The sequence below is a fragment of the Petaurus breviceps genome, unplaced genomic scaffold (assembly GCF_028583685.1).
Source record: "Petaurus breviceps papuanus isolate PSGF00001 unplaced genomic scaffold, PetGlider_PUasm1.0 567, whole genome shotgun sequence".
NCBI lineage: Eukaryota > Metazoa > Chordata > Mammalia > Diprotodontia > Petauridae > Petaurus > Petaurus breviceps.
In genome coordinates, this window is record NW_027186383.1 from 7,181,233 (window position 1) to 7,199,867 (window position 18,635).

The following is an 18,635-nucleotide window of genomic DNA, read 5'->3' on the forward strand; positions in this document are numbered from 1 at the left end:
CAGCAAGAATGCTTGAAAATCCTCTATTCCATTGAATGACCATATTTTCCCCTGAAACACGATACTCAGTTTTGCTGGGTAGGTGATTCTTGGTTTTAATCCCAGCTTCTTTGACCTCCAGAATATCATATTCCAAGCCCTTCAATCCCTCAGTGTAGAAGCTGCCAGATCCTGTGTTATCCTGATTGTGTTTCCACAATATTCTAATTGTTTCTTCCTGGCTGCTTGTAATATTTTCTCCTTGATCTGGGAATTCTGGAACCTGGTTATAATATTCCTAGGAGTTTTCTTTTTGGAATCTTTTTCAGGAGGTGATCAGTGGATTCTTTCAACCTCTCTTTTGCCCTCTGGTTCTTTAAAAAAAAAAGGCAGTTTTCCTTGAGAATTTCTTGAAGGATGATTTCTAGGTTCTTTTTTTGATCATGGCTTTCCGGTAGTCCAATAATTTTAAAATTATCTCTCCTGGATCTATTTTCCAGGTCAGTGGTTTTTCCCAGGAGATATTTCACATTGCCTTCTACTTTTTAATTTGTTTGGATCTGTTTAATAGTATCTTGATTTCTTATAAAGTCACTAGCTTCCATTTGCTCCAGTCTAATTATGAAGGAATGATTCTCTTTCAGTGAGATTTTGAGATTCTTTTTCCATCTGGCAAATTCGGCTTTTTAAGGCGTTCAGAATTCTCTTCATTGGCTTTTTGAGCCTCTTTTGCCATTTGAGTTAGTCTATTTTTAGTGTTATTTTCTTCAGTCAGGTTATTGACTTGCTTTTCATGATTTTCTTGCATCGTTCTCATTTTTCTTCCCAGTTTTTCCTCCACTTCTCTTATTTGGTTTTCAAAACCTTTCTTAAGCTCCTCTATGGCCTATAAGCAGTTCATATTTTTCTTGGAAGCTTTTGGTACAGGAGTTATGACTCTGCTGTCTTCCTCCTATTCCATGTTTTAATCCTTTTTTTCCCAAAAATAGGAGTATAAAGTCGGATTGCTGTGCTTGCTTTGCTTCCTTTATTTGTTCATTTTGCCACTCAATTACTTGACTTTTGAGTTTTTTGTCATAGTAGAACTCTGCTTCCAGAGAGGAGAGCTTTGTCACAAATCGCTGGGGTTTTCTCAGCTGCCTGAGCTATTAATTGGCTACCCCCTCTGAAGTCTCCACACGCTCTGGCTCACTGGTCACACACTCCAGGACCTCCACCCTAGACTGCAATCCAGATCCAAGCAAGTTAAAGCAAGAGAAATTACACCTCAGAATGGTTGCTTGGTCCCCCTACACTCTGCAGGCCTCAGCTGCTTCTCTGGGGGCCGAAGCCGGACCACACTCCTCGACTCCCTGTTCCCAAAGTTCACACTGACCTCTCACCTTGTCCTTAGCATCTATGGGTTGATAATTCTGGAAACTGCCACAGCTGCTGGTGATCCACTTTCCCAAAGTCCCTCAGCCAGCAGCTGGTAGTGGCCGCCCTTAGGCTAAAATGTCTGGCTTATGCAGGGTTGGGCTCTGTTCCCAGAGTGCTGCAGTGGCCCCGCCTGCCAAGCTGTCTTCAGTGGGAGGTTAGTTTCTTTCTGTCACTTTGTGGGTTCTGTAGCTCTAAAGTTTGTTTAGAGTCATTTTTTACATGTATTGGAGAAGGTGGGAGCAGGAGCCACTCAGAAGTCCTGTTTCTGCTCTGCCATCTGGGCTCTGCCCCCTTGGGTCTTGTATTTAAAAGTCATATTTTCTATTCAGCTCTGGTATTTTCATCAAGAATGCTTGAAAGTCCTCTATTTCATTAAATGTCCATTTTTTTCCAGTAAAAGATTATACTCAGTTTTTTGGGGGTAGGTGATTCTTGGTTGTAATCCTAACTCTTTTGCAGGAATTAGGGTTAATATCATATTGCAGGCCCTCCAGTCTGTGACTCCACAATACTTGAATTGGTTTTTTGTGACTGCTTGCAATATTTTCTCCTTGGTCTGGGAACTCTCAATTTGGCTATAATATTCTTGGGAGTTTTCATTTTAAGATATCTTTCAGGAGGTGATTGGTAGATTCTTTCAATTTCTAGTTTACCCTCTGGTTCTAGAATATCAGGGCAATTTTTCTTGATAATTTCTTAAAAGATGATGTCTAGGTTCTTTTTGTAACCATGGCTTTTAGGCAGTCCAATAATTTTGAAATTATCTATCCTGGATCTATTTTCCAGGTCAGTTGTTTTTCCAGTGAAAAACTGCCTTCTATTTTATCATTCTTTTGTTTTTTTTATTGTTTCTTGATTTCTCATAAAGTCATGAGTTTCCGTTTTCTTTTTTCTTTTTTTTTTTTTTATTTAGCAATTGGGGTTAAGTAACTTGCTCAAGGTTACACGGCCAGTTATTTCTGGGTGTGGTGCTGAGTATCTGAGCCCAGATTTGATCCAGGTCATCCCGACACTGGAGCTGGTGCTCTTACTCGCTGAGCCACCTGGCCACCCCTAAGCAATTGGGGTTAAGTAACTTGCTCAAGGTTACACGGCCAGGTGTTTCTGGGTGGGTGCTAAGTGTCTGAGCCCGCGATTCAATCTCCAGGTCTTCTCAACACTGGAGCCGGTGCTCTTACTTGCTGTGCTACCTGGCCGCCCCATGAGTTTCCGTTTTCTAATTTTTAAGGAATTATTTTCTGCAGTGAGCTTTTGGGCCTCCTTTTCCATTTGGCCAAAATTGCTTTTCAAGACATTCTTCTAATTGGGTTTTTGTACCTTTTTTTTACGATTTGGCCTAGTCGGTTTTTTAAGTTAGTGTTTTCTTCAGTACTTTTTTGTGTTTCCATTACCAAGCTGTTGACTCATTTTTCATGGTTTTCTTGCTTCACTCTCATTTCTCTTCTCAATTTTTCCTCTATCTCTCTTACTTGAGTTTCAGAATTCTTTTTGAGCTTTTCCATAACCTGATGCCAATTCATATTTTTCTTGGAAGCTTTGGATGTTGGAGCTTTGACTTTGTTGTCTTCTGAATATTTGTTTTCATCTTCCTTGTCACCATAGTAACTTTCTGTGGTCAGAATTTTTTTCTGTTGTTTGCTCATTTTCCCAGTCAGTTACTTGACTTTTAACATTTGTGAAGTGAGGCTCTGCTTCCAGGGCGGAGGGGGCACTGTCCCGAGCTTCCGGGATTTCATGCAACTGTTTTTAGAGATGCTTCTAGGGACCTGTAAGTGTTCAGTTCTTGCAAGGTGGTCTGAGTTAAGGACAGGTGTGTTTACTACTCTCCTGGCCCTTGCTCTGGTCTGCGAGTGACCACAAGCACTCTTTTTTGTCCTGGAACTGTGAGGAGGGTTCCTGCTCCACTGTGGCCACAAGCTCTGGTGTGCCAGCGCCCCTCCTCACCCTGGGACTGCCTCCCAGGACTGAGACCTGGATCTGAGTGTGGGCAGAGCAACAGAGCCTGCCTCAGTGCCAGCAAAGAGACCCCTGTAATCTCCTTCTGACCAGTTTGTTCAGTCCCCTTACTGATTGTGGGCTGAGAGCTCCAGAAGCAGCTGCCACTGTGGCTGATTTCAGGCGCTTCCAAGGCCTGCTCCTGGTTTGCTGGGGCTGAGGCTGTGTTGGTACAGCCTGTACTGGATTGGGATCCACTGGCACCCAGGGGCAACAGATCTTTCCTACCAACCTTCCAGGTTGTCTTGGGCTGGAATTTAGTTTCAGTCTGTCTTTTTGTGAGTTCTGCTGCTCTGGAATGTGTTTAGAGTCATTATTGAAAGGTCTTTGGAGGAGAGCTTAGGTGAGTCCCTTATGCATTGATTATAATCATGCCCTTTTTCAGAATGTTTTGCAGCCCAGGATACTGTTTTCCCCAACAGCTCTTTGAGGTGGGCAGGAGGGGATTCCAGACATGGAAAGATAAGCCCACCCCTCCCCCCAGGTGTCCAGCTCCTCCTTTGGCTCTTTGCCTTTCAGTCTCTTGGTTTAGTTTTAAGGTGTTGGGGGAACCAAATATCAGACATCTCAGGTCACCTGATGCTGGGTAAGGACCCAACATAGGCCTTCAGGTACAGCTGAGAGGCATTCTACCCCATGCTTGTAGATGTATGATTGGAAGGACCCAGGGAGTTGGGGAAGGCTCCCTGTGGGGTTGGGTGAGCCCTTCTCTGAGCCTTGGAAAAGAATCTAACAAGAGGAAAGTGAGGAGAGAACATTGTTGGCCCAGGTGGAGGATGCAGGAGGGTCTGCCCAGGCAGCCTGCTTTGCCCAGCTAGAGTATGGGAGGGGCCTGATAGGAAACCCAGAGTAGTTTGTCTTTCATCATTGGAGACCGCTGAGGTTCTAGAGCAGGACTGTGCCTTCTGAAGCTTGTTCTGACCACTATCTGGAGAAAGGAGAACGTTGTCAGGGAGACCCCTTGCAGAGAGGGCTGTTTGCATTAGTCTAAGTGGGAGGCGAAGGTCTGGAGGGAGAAATGGAGAGGAGCTGCTTCCTGCCTGCCAGATATGTAAGGGGCATCTCTTCAATGTGGCTCCTGCTCATGTAGGGGCAGGGGAAGGTAGACCCTCACCAGAAACAGGGAGGTCCCAGAGAGCAAGAAAAGGATTTCCTTGTTGACCATGTTGTGTTTGAGGACCAGCACATCAGGAGCATAGTAAGCAGCTCTTTAGGCAGCAGTGGGCAGGACTAGAGGCATGTCTTTGCTCAGTCTGAGTGACAGCCTTGTGTTTCTCCCCACCCCACCCTGCCTCGGCTCCCTCTGCTAAGGCACAGAGTTGAAACCATTCATACAAAGGACACATTCAGGGCCTCTTTCCTTCATTCAAGACCTTGTGCCAGGCCCTAGGGAGAAGACTAAACTCAGATGTAGCTGTCCCTGCCCTCACAGAGGCTACGGTCAGTCCAGCATATGACCAACACAGCTGCAGTGTAATAACACACTCGCAGGTGAGGCGTGCACTCAACTAGAGTTTCAGAACAAAATGTTGTACAGTGGGGAGTGAGAGGGAGGGATGGTCTCCAGGCCACGTGCAGGGGCCAGGGGTTGCTTTGGAAGTTCTAGCTGCCCAGCCCTGGCCCGGTAGGGGATGAGTGACCCTGACCAGGATGTCCAGGTGGTGTCTGCGTTGTGGCCCTCGAGGAGAGGAGTGGGGGAGTTCAGGGGCCTCGCCTGGGGCCTGCTGCAGCCAGGAGCGAGCAAGCTGCTATAGAATATTGTAGCAGCAAGCACCCCAAGCGCGTCCTCAGGGTTTGCTGCCCATACAGGTTCTTGGATCTGCTTTGTTAAAGGAAAGCAACTCAAAATGGGTTAACAAGCTTACTTTAATCAATCAGACATATATCGTTTACCTTGTTCAGGGGAAAAAGGTCAGCACCCCGAACTTCAAAGCATACAGGCAGAATTATCAAGACAGAAACAGATCAAGTAGACAGATTTCCAAACTGTCCAACCATTACATCCATACCCAGTCAACATCTGGGTTTTCACATCTGGGTTTTTCAAAGCTGGGGGACTCTCAACAACGGCTTCCCAGAATTCAGATCAAATCACAGAACACTTCTCAAAGTGAGTCCCAAAACAAAGCTACACATCAGGGCTTATATAGCCTTCTCCTGGCTCAGAGAATGTAACAACCTTATTGACTCACTGGCCAATCAAGAAGTATCTACTGAAAAACAAGCCTCCCTCCCCAGGCTTCAGGTGCATTTTAGCCTAGGGGCAGGGAAGATCTTCCAAATTTGCATTCCCATTACAAATATGTCATAGATTGCTCTTGCAAACATTTGGTAACTTGGGGGGGGCACTCAGTCTGTGTATGTTTCAGTCAAAGTGGCCCCTCATGAATCGTCGTTACCTGATTCCTCCTTAGACTGCTCCTGCATCTGAAAACGGGCATCCTAAACAAGACATAACCCCTAAGAATGAAAGCAGAAAGACTCAGGATCTGAACGTCGGCATTAGAAATCTGAAACTTGATGACGAAGGTGCATATGATTAGCAGGAAACGGGGGTGGGGCTCACTGTTCTAGTTAACCCCCCCTTTCTAAACTGGCAGCTGGTGGCGAAGCTCGTAGAGCAAGCACTAGGCCTGGGTCACATGAGCCTGAGATCCTGCCTAGCTCTGTAACTCTGGGCTAGTCCCCTGACCTCCTCTTTGCCTCAGTTTCTTGAACTGTCAAATAAGGACAGTAAGAACCCCAACTCCCAACAGGGTGGTGGTGATGGTTAGGAGAGATACTCTCTGTAAAATGTCTGGCCCATAGTAGGCGTTTAGTAAATGCTTGTTGCCTTCTCTGCCCCATCCTACCCCAAGACTGTGAGTTGTCAGTCTGTGCTGTGACATGGATGAAATTGCTGTTCTGGTGCCCCTTTCCCCTCCTTGGCCAATCCTCATCATTACTCAGCCAACTGCAAGTGGGAAATCCCACTTTTTTGTCATTTTCTTAAACGTGATGCATAGAACATAGAAAGGCTTGGTCCAGGGTGTTAGAAATGGTTTTGGGTTCACACAGCCATTCATGACCTTGTGATGGAGAGCACACTCAGTGGACCTGAGAAGAGGCATGTTTAGAGCCCAACTGCGCTGAGCTGCCTGTGCCCAGTGCACAGGTCCGGCGAGCGTCACTGGCTGCTTTTGGTTTTCTAGACTACACAAAATGGCAGGATATAAGTGAAGCCTGGTTTGATGCTAAAGAAAACCTTACGGGAATGGACCATTCAGAAATCCTTAAAAATCAAACAGAGCAAGAGAAGAAGAAGCCCGAATTCAGCCCAGGTGAGTGTTCCTGGCCTCCACTCGTCCAGAAACTTGACTGTAGCTTTCATTAGGCCTGGGGAGAGGGGCTGCCGTGGGGCTCAGAGAAGGATACTTGCACATATGTAAATGTCCATCCCTGTCCTTCAGATCCTGCTCTATCAATGCAGGTCCCACTTAGACCTTATGCCGGACACCAGGGCCACCCCCAGGCAATAGTTTATAACTCCTCCCTCTTGTTGGGTCCAGGCCAGGCCCCGACCCCTCCCTATCCCACTAGGGAAAGAAGCAGCTGCTCAATGTTCGTATTTGCACAGGAGGCCTCGTTGAAGCCTCCTTGTGCAGGGCTCCACCGTCTCCTGGACCAGCTATAGATTTTTATCCGTTGGAGGTGATTCTGAAGAATGCTGCTAGAGCAGACACTTGGTGTCCTTCTGAGAGTGTTGAGGATGCAAATGGAGGCAGTCAACAGGCTGCCCCTCCCCGCTGCATGCATTGGCATGTTACTTGGACATTCTGTATCCCTCAGATACTTGGGGAGGTGGTTTTCCTGTGGGGATTGATGGGCTGAGCTTTCTTGAGTGGTCCTGAGCCATGTGCTGGGGCTCCAGGAACTTCTTGGCCCAAAGTGTGACTTTCCTTTCTGTAGAGGACATTCTCTGTGACACAGATCAGCAGATTAGGCCACCTATGGCTCCTGTCATTGATGACTGGAAAGAGCTTTGGTTACCATTATCTATGGGGTGGCTTCTAGTGAGGCCCCTGCAGGGTCTTTGCATGAACAAGGCTGAGGTTTACTTTGTAGCTTTGCTCACATTCATTTAAAAAATATTTTTCCTCAGTCACATGTTAAATCAATTTTAAACCTTTTTTTTAAACGTTTTGATTTCCACATTCTGTCCCTGCCTCCCTTTTCCCTCCCTCGCCTCCTTGAGATGGTAAGCAGTTGTATCAGTTATACATGTGCAATCATGTAAAACGTTTCCATATTAGTCGTTTTGTACAAAAAAAACTAAAAAGAAAAAAGATGAAAGAAAGTGAAGAATAGCCTGCTTCAGTCTGTATTCATACAGTATCAGGGCTTTCTGTGGAGGTGGAGGGATGCTTCATCATTAGTACCCTGAGATTGTCATTCCCGTGAATTTCTTTCTTTGTTTTTTGCTTTTTGCAGGGGGAAGGCAGGGCAGTTGGGGTTAAAGACTCCAGGGCCGGTACTCTATTCACTGTGCCACCTAGCCACCCCACTCCCTTGCATTCCTAAATAAAACAGGAGCAGAAGTAGCAGGCCAAGGCTGGGAGTCAGGGTGTGTTTGCAGGACGCACCCACAGAAGTCCTGAGTGCAGCCAGAAGCAGATGAAAACGTCCCTGGGAAATGTTTCATAAAATCAGCCCCAGTGCAGGACCACATTGATGATGTGAACATGTGGTCAGTCTCTGGCCTGCAGGCCGCATCCATGTCTACTGACCTTTGCTGCTCTGGCCAAGGCCTTGGGTTCATGTTAACTCCCCAGCAGGGCTTGGGCTGGGCAGCCTGTCTCCCAGTACCTTTAAGACAAGGGCCTGTTTTGATCACTGGCGACCTGTACTTTTTTGGATGAAGCATTAAGATTTGCATTGAAATGGACATTCCTTTACTTTGGAAAGCTTGTCAGACAAATAATTGTCTTGTTTTTTTACTTACACAGAGGAGAATATTGGGGAACCTTCCCGGAGGGAACCAAATAAAGGCTATCTCATTCACGTCAGTAGCTTGGGCCCTTCAGTGTCAGAGGTACAGGGATCCTGGGCTGCCTCTGGAGATTGTCACCCTGAGTCCTGCATCCTTTTATAGTTTCAACACTTGGATTTATTGGAAAGGGGGGGGGGGGGGGCTTTAATAAACTGTCCTGTGTCTTTTTCCAGAAGTATCAAGTTTCTGAAGTTTCCATTTGCACTTCTTCTCATAACTACAGGTAAATATGTGTTCAGGATGAAGGAGTCTCCCATTGATACAGAATCATTTTTCTTTGTAATCTTGAAATTCAGTTGAATCAGACTAGAATTGCCTCTTATGTCCAGCCTGGCAGCCTTGATCCCACTTTAAGCAGGGTAGGTGACGGCGGCCATCAAAAGAGCTTGTGAAGCTGTTGACTGGGGCATGGTGGGGTTGGAATGCAACATATGCCTTCAGGGATTGAAGGAGCCAAGGGAGAGACAAGATTCCTTGAAGAATATTTAAGCAGGGCGACCTCACTCTCCATGAGCAGAGCTTCATGGCCGAGGTGGTACCTGAGCTGGTCCTAGCAGGCAGAGGGCAATGGGAGCTGCCAGCATGGCATTGAAGGAGCAACTCTCTGGACTGTAAAATGCATAGAAGGGAATGGAGCCCCACTACAGAAGGCCTTCCAGGCAGTTGTGGCCCAGCTGGTTAGAAATCTTTAGATGTGTTGGCTGTATATATTTAATTAATTAAGATCCTAGACCTGCAAGGCCTCTTAGAGATAACAGTGGCTTCCCCAAGGTTGCCCAAGAAACCCAGAACAGAACTTGGATTAATTGCCCTCACGCTGTTCTAGTTACTAGCTGGTGTGAATTAATCTGAGTGATACCTGGCAGAAAGGTAGACCTTTGAAACCATAATGAGATAATTAGGCAAGAATTGTGTTTACCATCTCAGGCCATATTTGTCTGAATGGCCGATGGCCAACCAACGATATGATCAGGAGAACGTTGAGGTTCTAAGGCAGGGCAGTCCCCCCTTTTTTTGTCCTGAACTCCTTAGGCATCAGTCTGAGGAATCCTACAGGTGCCTTCTGAGAATCGTGTTCTTTAAGCATAAAATACAAAGAGTAACAAAAGAAATGGATTCTTTTCCAATAGAGGTGTCAGAGTATTAAACCGAGCTCATGGAGAGCGGTGAGGTTGCTGAAGGGTGGTGGCAACAGCTGTTGAAAGTGGGTTTCCAGCTGATTAGCAGAACAGTCTGGACTTGAACCTTGACTCGAATGCTCAATCCAGTGCATGACCCCCCCCCGATGCCCTCAGGCCTTGCTCTCGGCCCCCAAATACCCCTGTTTGGGGTCCAAGCCCCAAGTGAGCTCCTGCCTACTCTGAAGGCCCACGTGTCTTGTATCTCCAAAATCTTGTCTCCCCTGAGTGGAGTGGTCTGGTAGGAATAGTAGTGCAGAGGCCTGCTTCTCTGTAATCCTACATTCTGTGGGCCCTGTGTCTTTGCTTCCCACTTAGTGGATGTCTTCTTTCTGACAACTGTGGTATTTTCAGGCCCTCCCTTTATTTTCCTTATCACTCTCTTCTTGACCCCCACCCCTCTAACTGTGGTTTCCTTGGGACCTGGATCTCAAAGCATTTCAGCCTCTGCCCACACTGGGCACTTGACAGTTCACCAGCCCAGGCTTCTGCCCCAGCTGACTTTTGGATGGTCAGAACTGACCCCAGCTAGATGCTGTGCTTAATAGGTCAGTGCACAGCCAGCTCATCCCCACTCCCCCCCCCCCCCCCCCCCCCCCCCCACCGCCTCTGTTCTTCACTTCTCGGGCCTGGCACTGGCATGTTCAGAACTTGGCAGCACTGGTGCTTTCAGGCACCACCCTGGGCACACTTTGTTCCTGAAAAGATGTGGCTGCTGAGGGGAGCAAACTTGTACCGCCAGAGCCTCCACAGCCCTGGAGAGGGAGCAGTGTGACAGATCCTGGGAAAGAGTCGTTTTGTTTGGAGGAATCCAAGCTTTTTCATACTCAACAGTCATCACGGTATATTTTCTGTCCTCTTCATCTTTCACTCAACTGTGAATGGTACGGCTATGGTTCATTGTTGAATATCTCGTGCAGAAGCTGGCTCGTTCCCACTAAAGCCCCTCGGCTTGGGTGTGGGAGAGTAGACACTGAGTCGGCGCCTTTTTCCTCTTTTTCTTGGTCTGAGCTTTTGGATGTCTCCCCTCCTCCTGGCGCCTGGCCCATCGGCTCATCGGTACCTTCACAGTTGTGTTTTACAGTTTGTCCAGTCCAGCTGCTTTTCCATCTTTGTTCTCTTTGGGGGCATTTTCACATTTCTTTAGAAGCATCTCAAGGACAATGATGTTGGGATCCAAGGCCTTAGCGGTGAGAACCTCTGAGGGTCAGGGTCATGTTTACAGAGCCTGGCCCCTTTTCAGTTGTATTTTGTCCTTCAGCATCCTTGGGGTGACTTGGCTTTGTGGGGGTCTTGCCAGGCTTCCTCTCGATTGGTAGAACCTTTGACTGCTTCTTTTTGCTCCCTATGACGATACTGCTTATGATATCCCTTGTCCTCCTTTGTCAGAGTCCTCCTGTTTTGAGTTGTTCATGATTTGGGGTTTGTTTGGGTGTTTTTTCACAGCAAGGATGCCAAGATTGGTAGGACTTACTGGTCATAGACAAACATTTGCCATTTAGGGTTTTGATGGTCTAAAAACAGGAATTCTGCAAAACCAAGGGCCATTCTGTATCTCTCTTTGTTGCATGGAACGCCATGGGCAAAAACCATCACCAAGTGCCTGGCCTTCTGGGTGAGAAGTCTTTCTCTGCTCGACTGGACTATTCCTTGGAAAATAGACACAGGCTTGGCCAGGGCCAAACTCTCTGTCCCCCTGATATGGCCTTGGAGAACTGTGGGCCCCTGGGCTCCACCTTGGGCTCTTAGAGGAGGACTTTGTATCTATTCGGTGTTGAAATACTTTTATCCATGTGAGCTCTTCAAAGGCAGGGACCATTTCCTTTCTGTCTCTGTAGCCCCCACGTCTAAATCCTGGCAGGTGTTCAGATGCTTGTTCAGTGAATGACAGAACATGCCCATTGAGAGACAGAGGCCTCATCCAAACCTTGGCACTGCCACATAATGCCCTCCCCAGGAGGCCTCAGTTTCCTTTTCTGTAAAACAAGGGGGTTAGACTAGATGCCCCAAGATTCCTCTCAGCTCTAAATCAGGACCCTGTGATTCTATGTAAAGTTCTGTCGTTTGTCAAGCCCATGATAACAGGGTGACGTTTTCAGATCGTCCCAGATGGGGTGAGCCAGGGGAAGAACATTAACTCGAGAATCACAAGCCAGCTCCTCTGTCTCATCTGGACGAGACTCACGTCCCTTCACTTCTTTGAGCCTTGATGTCCTCTTCTTTTTAAAATCAGTGGATAGATGTAGAGGGTCTCGTGTGTCTGCAAGCTCTAAGTCTTAGGAACATAAGTGGGCACAATGTCAGCCAGCCAGGGTGGCCAGGGCAGAGGTAATGAGAATTTTAACTAATTCTTAGTCGATACACAAATGTTCAGAAATTGTTAGTTTTAAACAAATCTTTGTAAGCTGTTAGCTGATGAGTTGATTTATGTTTCAAATGAAATATAATTTATCCTTCTCTCTCTCTCTCACACACACACACACACACACACACACACACACACACACACACACCCTCTACCTACCTTGTTTTCTGTCTTTAAGACATCTTGTCCCCTTTGTGTTTCAGGTATGCATCTCTTGTTTTTAAAAAAGCTAACAAAGCAAGGATGGCTGTGGAAGAAATGAATGGGAAAGAAATCAATGGGAAATCAGTCAATGTGCGTCTGGTCAAAACCCCTATAGAGAATGCCCTACCTCTGTACTTTAGGAGCGAAAACGAGCTTGCCTTCGGTCCTTTGGAGAAAACGATGGATGGTAAAAGCTCCAGCTCGGTCCCAGCACCTGCTAAGTTACCAGACCGTGTGCTGAGGCCTCCTGGGCCCAAGCAAGAAAATGTGTATCTTTCACAGAAGGTGAGTGCTTCGTGGTGGCTTTTCTCTGGGGTGGGGCCCAGGCTGTGTGGTGCCACCTGGAGACCTCTTCAGATGCAAAGGTGATGCTGACAAAGGGGGGATGGCAGAAAGCAGCAGGGTCCCCCCAGATTATCAGAGAATCACTCTCAGCAGAAGAATCCCTCCAGGAGCAGGGTACGCACAGCCAGAATGCCCACGGTGCCTGGAGGTTTGCAGCACCTTGTATCTATCCCCTTCCAATGCTCCTCCAGGATCTTTGTCACCAAAGTGTTGGTGCTGTTGGGTCACTCATCCTGGTTGGGCCCCATCACTCTGCATTGTGCAATCCATCTTCCTAAGTTTCCTTGAAATCATCTCTTCTGTCATTTCTTAAGGCATCATCATATCCCATCACGCTTGTCAGCCTGTAACTTGTTCAACTGTTCCCCAATGATGGGCAGCCCTCCCGCCCTTGCCATTAGGAGCTTTGTATATGCACTTTCCCCCCTCATGGCTCAAGTGTTCTCAGAGCGTCTTTGGAGACTTAGCTCCAAATCACTTTCTAGAATGGGCAGACCCATTTTCAACCCCACCAGAAGTGCCCCAGACCTCCTGGCTTCCCTACTTCTTAAACCTTTGCCATCAGTCATTTCTGTCATCTTCACCACATCTGATGGAATTTTTCGTTTGCTTTTCACTCATGTATTACTGACTTGCAACACCTTTTTGCACAGTTATTGATAGCTTGGACTAAAGCTGCCTGGTCATATATCCTTTTATAGATTGGGCAGCACCCCTTGTTCTTCTGTGTTGGAAGCAGTTAGTCCACCTAGCTTGAGCACAAGACTTCTGCTCCCTTAGTCATGTATCCATGCAGAGCTTGTCTAGGCAGATGGTGGGAGATGCTAGTCTGCACCTAGTGTCTGCCAGGCTCTCCTTTACAAGCAGTCCTTAGCATTGCCATCAGTCTTGGGGCTTATTGAACAAGAGGCTGCTGTGTTTGTTTGCTCCTGTCCCTAATCTCTCTTATTGCTGAAACTACAGCGCACCTGCCAGAGTGTGAAATAGTGATGGTGATCGTGGACATCGCTGCTTTGTACCCAGATCTTCCTGGGAAAGCTTCTGCTTTGTCTCCATCACATTGAATATTAACTCTTGGCTGTGGATGAGACAGTTTAGCGTAGTGAAGAGAAAGGTCCATGGATTCCTGTGCTTTTAATCAGAGTGGGTGCTGCATTTTGTTAGAAAGCTTTTTCTGCATTTATTCTAATCATGGAGAGTCTGCTGAGTGGCACAGTCACAGGGCCCCAGACCTGGAGGCAGCAAGACCTGAGTTCCGATCCAGCCTCAGACACTGCTGTTCACGAGAGCAAATCCCAGCATCTGAAATGGTTTAGAAAGAAGTTTATTAGCCCAACAGAAGGGGCAGCACCCCCTCCCCAGGCCTGACTGAAGAGAGCCCTTAGGCCAGCCCCGCCGTAGAAAACAGGGCTCAAACATGTTAACAAATGATCAGTAGTAATCAGCAACACGTCCTAGCTGTGTGACCTTGAATAAGTCACTTTACCTCTCTGCCTCAGTTTCCTTATCTATGAAATGGGGATAACAAGCACCTCCCAGAGTCATTGTGAGGATTAAATGATAGCATATTTGTAAAGAGCTTTGCAAACCTTAGAACATTCTGGCAATTCTTATTATGTCTTTTTTCATTATTACAGTTTTAAATTTATTTCAAAATTAATTTTTTTCTTGCACCCTGTAATTTTTGTTTGTAAAAATGTTTACCTTTTCCTTTTAACATTCCATCTAGAGTGGGAAGAAAGGTTTTAAGCAGAACAAACCTGTTAAATTACTACCTGAGACCCCTCTTCCGTACATACCTTCTAATACTTTGAACCTGGGGAGCTTCACCCGACTCCTGAAGAAGCTTGAAGGTCTGCACCCTGATGTCGGCAGGTAACCTGAGCTCCCTCACATGCTCTGTGGAAGGACTGGCATGTTTGGGGCATCTCCATTTTGTTTCTTCCTTTGTCCCTGTTTGTCTCTGCCTAGAGACACAATCATCGATGCCCTCCAAGAGGTGAGGACAAATAACAAAGGTTTTCTGAGTGGCTTATCCCTGACTACCATAGTAGAGATGACCACCTCTGTCCTGAGAAACTCTGCCTTCAAGAAGGGAGAAAAGAAGCACTGCGAGGTGAGAAGCTCGCGCCTGGACGCTAGGAGGTGTTAGGTTTGTGAAGTCAATGGCCTGCATGGGAGGAAGCCAGGGTGTGTGACGTGTGCAAAAACCTTGGCATCATGGGATTTAGAACCTTGAGAGCTGGTCCAACAGGCTTGTGAAAACATGCTCTAAATCCCTGTTGGTTAGAGAGATCAGGCCAACTCAGAGGTGCCACCTCACTCCTGTGGCTAATATGACAGAAAGAGAAAATGACAAATGTTGGAGGGGACATGGGGAAATTAGAACACTAATACGTTGTTGGTGGAGTTGGGAGCCAATGAGCAGTTTGGAACTGTGCCCAAAGGGCTATAAAACAGAATGCTTATGATCCAGCAATGCCGCAACTAGGTCTGTATCCCAAAGAGGTCACTGAAAAGGGAAAAAGAACTGCCTGTACAACAATATTTATAGCAATTTTTTTTGTGATGGTAAAAAATTGGGAATTATGGAGGGGATGCCCATCCATTGGGAAATGGCTGAACGAGCTGTGGCGTATGAATGTGATGGAACATGATTGTGTTGTAAGAAGTGACTGGGGGGGTGGTTTCAGAAGAAAAAAGCCATAGTAAGACTCACATGAACTGATGCCGAGTGAAGTGGGCGGAACCAGGAGAGCAGCGTTCACAGTAATAGCAGCACTGTGCCTGACTCAGCTGTTCTCAGTACTCAGTGATCCCAGAGAATCCAAGGCCTTAGGAAGCATGCCATCCACGTCCAGAGAAAAAAGCCCATGCAGGCTGAGGACAGACTGAGACAGGTTGTTTTTTTAACATGGCTAATATGGAAATGTTTTTGCATGACTTCACCTGTATAATGGGTATATTTCCTTCTTGGTGCTAGACAGAGAGAATTTGCAACTTCAAATAAAGGAAGGAAATTTAAATATTTTCTTTAAAAATTTTAAATAATTAAAAGACAAAATTTTTTTAAAGAGAGCTGGTCCACTCCCCCATTTTAGAGATGAGAAAACTGAGGGCCAGAAAGAGGAAGGGCTTTGCCCACAGTTTCATGGGTGGTAAATATCAGAGGCATTGATTGCCCTGAAGTCAAGTCCTTGACACATGTTACCTACATGAGATTCTTGCTTCTTAAAATTAGTTGATAAAATGCTTTTTCTCTTCCAAGGAAATATCCAAAATTGGAATTTATTAGACTTCTTTATTCATATGAGGTGAGCTCTCTCAGCAGGATGTCTGCTATCTTTTCAAAGTAAGTTCTTGAGAATTCTGGGAGTACGGTGGAGGAACCACAAGCCAGCCTAGCCCTCACCCCTCAAAAGCAGGAGGATGCCAGGGGTGGAGGGAGGGAGAGGCCAAGGAGATGGCCCGACAGGAGAACCTGCTCTGTGACCCGCAGGTCTGTGGGGAGGGCGCTGGCTGCGTTCTTTGGCTCTGAGGCTTGGGGCGACCATCCTGCCCTTTGTGGCATCTGGGAAGCCTGAGCTGGGCTGTTCCTTTCTTGGTCTTAGTGAGAGAGTTTGGAGGAGGTGAGTGGTCGACAACCTCTTCAGCTGCCCTGAATCCATGCAAGAGACCCTGGCCAGAGGCCTGTCCGCCCATCATGCGATCTCACTTCCCAGCCCAGGAAGTTCAGGCCCTTGTCTCAGGGCGTGCTCCTCCAGCCAGGTGGCCCCCCCTGCACGCCACAGTGCCCAGTGCCCGACCGTCGGGGACTTGACCAAAGTGTGGGAGGGTGACTTGAGGCACTGAGAGGCGGCACAGAGCGGGGGAGCCGTGGATGACAGTCACACCTGCAGTGCGCCACACGCTGTCTCGTGGGATCCTCACAGCAGCTCTGTGAGGGAGGTGCTTTGATGATCCCCATTTTATCAGTGAGGAAACTGAGGCAGGCAGCAGTTGAGTGCTTTGCCTAGTTCACACAGCCAGTCAGTATCTGAGGCAGGATTTGAACTCATACCTTCCCAACACCCAACCAGTGCTCAGTGCATTGTGGTGCCCCCGGGACTGGTTGGCTTGCTGAGCTCTGTGAAATCAGTTGAAATGAAATAGGACTTTACATTTGGGTTAAAGAAAATGAATTGGACAAGTGTCAAATGGGGAGGTTTGGTGATTGTGAAAAAGATCTAGGGGTTTGAGTGACCCACAAGCTCCGTGGAGGAGGGGAGCCAGGAGCTTGGGTGTTAGGTTGAGCGGCCTCGAGGGTGAAGCTGCTCCCTGCATGGGGGATGGGGAAGGGCAGCACCTGCTGTACATGGTGACAACCTTCACTCTGCTAGCCTGGTGCAGGACCCGTGGGTGTCGTGCTGGGCATTTCAGCTGTGACTCAGTCTAGCCCCAGGCTCTTTCCTGCCTTTGTGCTAACCAGAGTCATAGCCCAGGGAATGAGATGGCCAAGAGAGACATGCCATCCCAGGTGAATGCCCTTCCCTCTCCTCCTCCAGACCAGCTGAGGCATCCCCTGGGCCTGCTCAGGACCTTTAACTGCTGTTCACTTCCTTCTTGTCCCCCAGATTTCCCCGGCACATTCTGGAAGCCTCCTCTCCCAGGAAAATCCCCTGAAGAAAGTTGTGAAGAGAAGCCCATGCAAGAGGTGGGGCTTGTGGACACCCCACCCAGAGCTTGGCCAGCAGCGGCCATTGCTGCCAGGTCCCGAGAGGGCCGGGGGGCTCAACTTCATCTTGTACAGTCGGACTTGGTGTGTGACCATTGAGGAGCCCAGTCACGTTGCCCCCGTAGCCCACTCCCCATTTTGGATGGAAAAGCCACTGGCACGATGTCAGCAAGAACCCCAAACACTCAGTGACTCAAAGAGGCCAGTGACTAGCCATGGGTCAGTTGGTGTAGATGCCCCAGCCAGGCATTTATTCTCACCACACCCCGCCCAGCCCCTTCCTAAAGCTTAGGGAGCTGTGATTATCACCTCAGTTCTGTTGACTTTTCTGGTGAGTGGTTGGGGCCCTGGGGGCACTACCGAAGGTCACTTGAGCACTAAGTTTAATTTTCAGGGGGCATTTGCTACATTAAAATTAGACCTTGGTCATCCACATTTGGTGTATTGTGGTCACTTCTGAGGATGCTGTAGTTTATTAAAACATCAATTAGCCTTTGAAGGAAATTGTGAAAATCTTGCATTTGCCAGTTTGGAGATTGGCCAGCTGTCACAGCCACTTGACCTAGGCTAATGACTTCTCAGAAGCTAAGGGCAGGCGTGACTGCCATGTTTGGTGACCACCATGTTGGACCTCTCTGCTCCTTTGGAGGTTGCACCATAGCAATGATGAGGAAGAGGTCGCACCCCAAGCTGTTTGAAAATGCTTGGTCTTGGCCAGACAGACACTGGTCCTCACCGCCTACTGAGTTACATTTTTTATTGAAGATGTAGTTTTCTTTCTGGAATAAAGTAGCCATTTTGACCTTGCCCTGATTGATGGTAACCAGAGTCAGAATTAAAATGAAAAAAGAAGAGTTGACCCTCACCACCAGCACCAGGAAGGGCACATTTACCCATTTATTCCTGAGAGTTTTGTCATTGAGTATTTCTGGCTTCCCATTTAGACCCAAGGGAACACACCAAAACCCTGTGTTCGATTGGAGAGCAGGAGTGAGAGCTCCCGGGAAGAGAAAAAGCCTGACCTCCCGATGTTAGGGCAGGAGGGCATCCTGACCTTGCTGTCTGAGAAGAGGGAGGCCAGAAAACAGACAGGTTCCCAAGTAGAATTCTTCCAGGTTGTTCCTTAAAGGGGCAGGGTGAGAGTAGGAAGGGTTCTAGAGTGTAGACTTAGGACTTCATCAGTGAGCGAGCACCCCCTTCCACCAGGGCAGATAAGCCATGGAACTGAACCAGCCTTGAGTGTGTGACCTGAGTCCTGCAGAGCTCAGCCAGCCCCTGCTGGGCCATGCTGCCCTGCCTTTCTGTGGCATCCTAGTTTGTCCCTTGGAGAATTAGACAAAATGACTTAAGGGATTCAAACGATAATTTGTAGTTAATAAACAATTGTCCCCCACGGTTGGGCAGTAG

The 18,635-nt window shown here is 47.5% G+C and overlaps 1 protein-coding gene across 1 annotated transcript in view; it reads left to right on the top strand.

Annotated features, from left to right (window-relative positions):
- Positions 1–17,661, top strand: part of RBM44 (RNA binding motif protein 44) — a 30,582-nt gene extending 12,921 nt beyond the window's left edge. Inside the window, 9 exon segments of the mRNA XM_069103192.1 lie at positions 5,808–5,922; positions 6,585–6,713; positions 8,379–8,464; positions 8,596–8,645; positions 12,310–12,454; positions 14,244–14,389; positions 14,486–14,630; positions 15,783–15,828; positions 17,128–17,661. Of these exon segments, the coding sequence (XP_068959293.1) occupies positions 5,808–5,922; positions 6,585–6,713; positions 8,379–8,464; positions 8,596–8,645; positions 12,310–12,454; positions 14,244–14,389; positions 14,486–14,630; positions 15,783–15,809 (843 nt within the window). The 3' untranslated portion in view covers positions 15,810–15,828; positions 17,128–17,661.
- Positions 17,662–18,635: the final 974 nt, after the last annotated feature.